The sequence below is a fragment of the Myotis brandtii genome, unplaced genomic scaffold (assembly GCF_000412655.1).
Source record: "Myotis brandtii unplaced genomic scaffold, ASM41265v1 scaffold1667, whole genome shotgun sequence".
NCBI lineage: Eukaryota > Metazoa > Chordata > Mammalia > Chiroptera > Vespertilionidae > Myotis > Myotis brandtii.
In genome coordinates, this window is record NW_005356121.1 from 8,261 (window position 1) to 12,270 (window position 4,010).

At 39.6% G+C, this 4,010-nt stretch overlaps 1 protein-coding gene across 1 annotated transcript in view; it reads right to left on the bottom strand.

Moving 5' to 3' along the window:
* Nucleotides 1-2: 2 nt before the first annotated feature.
* CLEC4A (C-type lectin domain family 4, member A) overlaps nt 3-4,010 on the bottom strand; it is a gene marked incomplete at its 3' end in the record, with an annotated part of 20,914 nt that continues 16,906 nt past the window's right edge. Inside the window, exons 5-6 of the mRNA XM_005862758.2 lie at nt 1,319-1,470; nt 3-26 (exon numbers count right to left, since the gene is read on the bottom strand). Coding sequence (XP_005862820.1) covers nt 3-26; nt 1,319-1,470 — 176 coding nt within the window. The remainder of the gene's footprint in view (nt 27-1,318; nt 1,471-4,010) is intronic.

Here is a 4,010-nt window from a genome sequence, read left to right on the forward strand (position 1 = left end):
TTATCCAGGTTCTGAATGATAAAATCCTGAGGAAATAAAAAAAAGAAGGAGTTATGGCCTTTGGAGTACTCTGGTTGAATTGAGTTCCTTATGGCCTTAGGGAGAGAGAAGAGAAGGAGAGGATCCAAGAGAGCCAGGAGGCCCTGCCCAGGAGGCCAGGCCTTCTCTGGCTGTGCAGTACAGGGTCAAGGACATCCCTGTGAGCCTGCTGTTTGTCTGCATCCATTCAGGTTGCTACAATGAAATACCACAGACAGGGTAGCTTATAAACAACACACATACTTCTCACAGATCTGGAGGCTGGAATCCCGGATCAGGGTAGGAGCATGATTGGGCAAATCCCTCTTTCTGGGTCATAGCTGACTCCTTCTGGCTGTGTCCTCACATGATGGAAGGTGGAGTAGCTGTTTGGGGTCTTTTATAAGAACACTAACCTGATTTATGAGGGCTCCACCCTAATGACCTAAGCACCTCCCCAAACCCCCAATTCCTAATACCATCACCTTTGGGAGTTAGAGTTTCAACATGTAAATCTGGAGAGGACACACACATTCAGAACATAGCAATGTTCAATATATACGGAAGTGATTTCTATCCATAATCATAATGAATTCTCATCTTAGACTCACTCCCACTCTCTTATGCACTAAGAGAGGCTATTCTTCGAACTTATGCATGAGTAAACTTTTTGCATATTGAATCCTTTTCTTTTCACAACCTCAGAGATTCTTTCACATATTTTATTCCACTATTTTACTTAATACCACTTCTCTATTAGTTAATAATTTATAGCCCAGCTGATGTGGCTTAGTGGTTGAGCATTGACCTATGAACTAGGAGGTCAAGGTTCGATTCCCAGTTGGGGCACATGCCCAATTTGAGGGCTCAATCCCCAGTGTGGGACATACAGGAGGCAGCCGATCAATGATTCTCTTCATTGATATTTCTATCTCTCTTTCCCTCCCACTTCCTTTCTCTGAAATCAATAAAAAATATATATATTAAACATAAATAAGTAATTTATAAAACATTTTCATGTTAAAATAATAAACTGATATTTCAGGCTGAAATACTTTCATCTCTCCACTCAACTCCCACATATTATATTTTAAATGTCTTCATTTATTTGGGGGGAGTTTAGTTTTATGGAAGCAGGAAGAAGGTGTGAAATGTAGAGGCTTAAGTAGCCTTTCCTATTTCATTGAAAGCCTTTTGCCACAGCACCAATATGCTAAAACAATGAAAGCATCCTCCTTAGCCAAGATAGGTGTACAAAACCCAGGCAGGATTGCTTGGCTCATTATCTATTAGAACATACCTGCTCTTCCTTCGTGTTGATCACCAGCAGGTGAGAATTCATTGCTGAGCAGCTGTTGTTACTCTCCGTCCAAGTTTTGGTGTCAGTAGAAATAAAGTAGCAGTTCAAACTAAATGGCTTCCAATTCTTTGGACAGCAGCTCCAATCTCTCTCTGTATTGACCGAAGAACATGTAGGTGCAATATAAGAAAAGTAATTTACAAAATGTATATTACAATTGAGGATCAAGGGGAACCACACGAAAACCAAGTCAGACTTGGAAAGGCAAATACCATATGATTTCACTTACATGTGGAATCTAAAAAACAAAATAATAAAAAAATAGAAACATACAATAAAAAATAGAAACATACTCATAGATACAAAGAACAGACTGGTAGTTACCAGAAGGGAAGGGGATTCGGGGGCCTAGTGAAAAAGATGAAGGGATTAAGTATTATAAATGGGAAGTTATAAAATTATCCTGTGGATGTAAAGTACAGCATAGGGAATATGATCAATTATATTGTAATAACTGTGTATGGTGCCTAGTGGGTACTTGAAATATTGGGGGGATCACTTTATAAAGTATATGATTGACTAACCACTATGCTGTACACCTGAAACTAATACAAAGTGATATTGAATGTAAACTGTAATTGAAAAATAAAATTATTTTAAAATTAAATAAATAAAAATAAATAAATCTAGACTCATAGAAACAGTGAATACAATAGTTGTTGTCAGAGGCTGGGGGTGGAAGACGGGGAGATGTTGGTCAAAGGGTATAAACTTTCAGCTCTAAGATGAATAAGTTCTGGGAATCTGATGTACAGTTTAGTCACTATAATTAATAAGACTGTATTACATAATTTACTTTTTTGACTGTATTGCATAATTTAAAGTTGTTAATAGAGTATATTTTAAAATTTACTATCACACATAAAAGGTAACTGTGTGAGGGGATGGAGGTAATTAACCTTATTGTGGTGATCACTTTGAAATGTACCTGTATCAACTCATCACACTGTAGTCCTTAAACTTACATGTCAATAATATCTCAATAACTCTGGAAAAAAATTAAGGAACCACTTGGAAACTGGAACTCCCATCTTTGTCCAGAGGTAACAAGGAGCCTCACCCATTAGATATCAAGGTCAAGTCTATCTACATCAGGCAGTACAAAGCAGGGCCACCTTATTCCTTCCAGAATGGTGTCAGGAAAAGCCAGCTAAAACAGAAGGTTGAATTAAAATTTAGATGCTCAGAACATAATACAAAAATGTCCAGATTCCAAGGGCAGATTTCAATGGAAAAATCTAAGAACTGCAAAGTTCTCATAATTAATTTCAAAAAATAATAAATGCATGCCAATACCAAGAAAACAGAAATATTAGAATTGTCTGACCAAGATTTTAAAGAAACAATGACAAAGATGCTATAACAAGAAAGTACAAACATGTTTGAACCAAGTGATAAAATAGAAGGCCTCAGCAAAAAAATAGAAAATCTCAGCAAAGAACTTAAAGATATAAAACAGAAACAAATGGATATTTATAATTGAAAAATATAATAAGCAAAATAAAAAGCTCAGTGGATGGGCTAAACAGCAGAATGTCGAGAGCCCAGAGAAATCAGTAATTTGAAAGACAGAATACAGAGACAAAATAAACTGGGGGGAAAACAACATAAATAAATAGACTTCCAGTTTTCAGTGGAGCATGTACGAGGCTCCGTTGGAGGAGGTCATCAGGAGGATATGACTGCCAGTTGACCTGTGAGTTGGACCCAGTCAATCAGAGGCTCCTTGCCCCTCCCCTGTCTTTGGAATGTGCATTCCACTTGCCCCTTACTTACTAGAAGCTGCCCCAAGGACATAGCCTTGAAGTAATAATGTGGTATTGAGACCCTTCTGGATGGTATACTGGACCCATTTAAAGGCTCTATATAAACTTAACATTTTTTGGGGGGGCGGGGGGAGTGATTCACTCGTATTGGTGCCACTCAAGATAAGCCCCATCGGTAAGTTCCCTTGCTCATTAAAAGTACCATCTATAGCCTAGCCGGTTTTCCTCAGTGGCTAGAGCGTTGGCCTGCAGACTGAAGGGTCCTGGGTTTGATTCCAGGGTTGTGCCAGAGGTCAATCCATATGTCTCTCTCACATTGATGTTCCTCTCTTTCTGTCTTTCCCCGTTCCTTCCACTCTCTCTCTCTAAAAAAAGGTAAAAAAAAGTACCACCTATCATTTGGAGTGCTCTGCCTTTTTCTTAGAACTTTCCTTGCCCTCCATGTAGGGGGGTCAGTTTACAAACTAACAATTGGCAAGCCAGTCAGAAGACTGAAGAAATGGGCCTTAGGAAAGAGACTTCCATGGGGGGAATTCCAAGTCTGACATTGACCTCTATGTGGGGAGAGGTAGCCCCCATATCAGATGCTAATGGACAGCCACATGAGTATGAGGACACTCTGAAAATACAAGCTAGTTTGATGTGCTTGTTTGATGGCAAAGAAGGGAAACAAATGGCTGCCGCCATGGGCTGGCCTCTACTCTGGGCAGTTAGGCTGGCAACCAATGTCCAGCTAGAGTCTGAAGCTGGAGCTAGAAAGTTAGAAGAAAAGCTAAAGTTAGCCCAGCCAGCGTGGCTCGGTGGTTGAGTATCCACCTGTGAACCAGGAGGTCACGGTTTGATTCCCAGTCAGGGCACATGCCAAG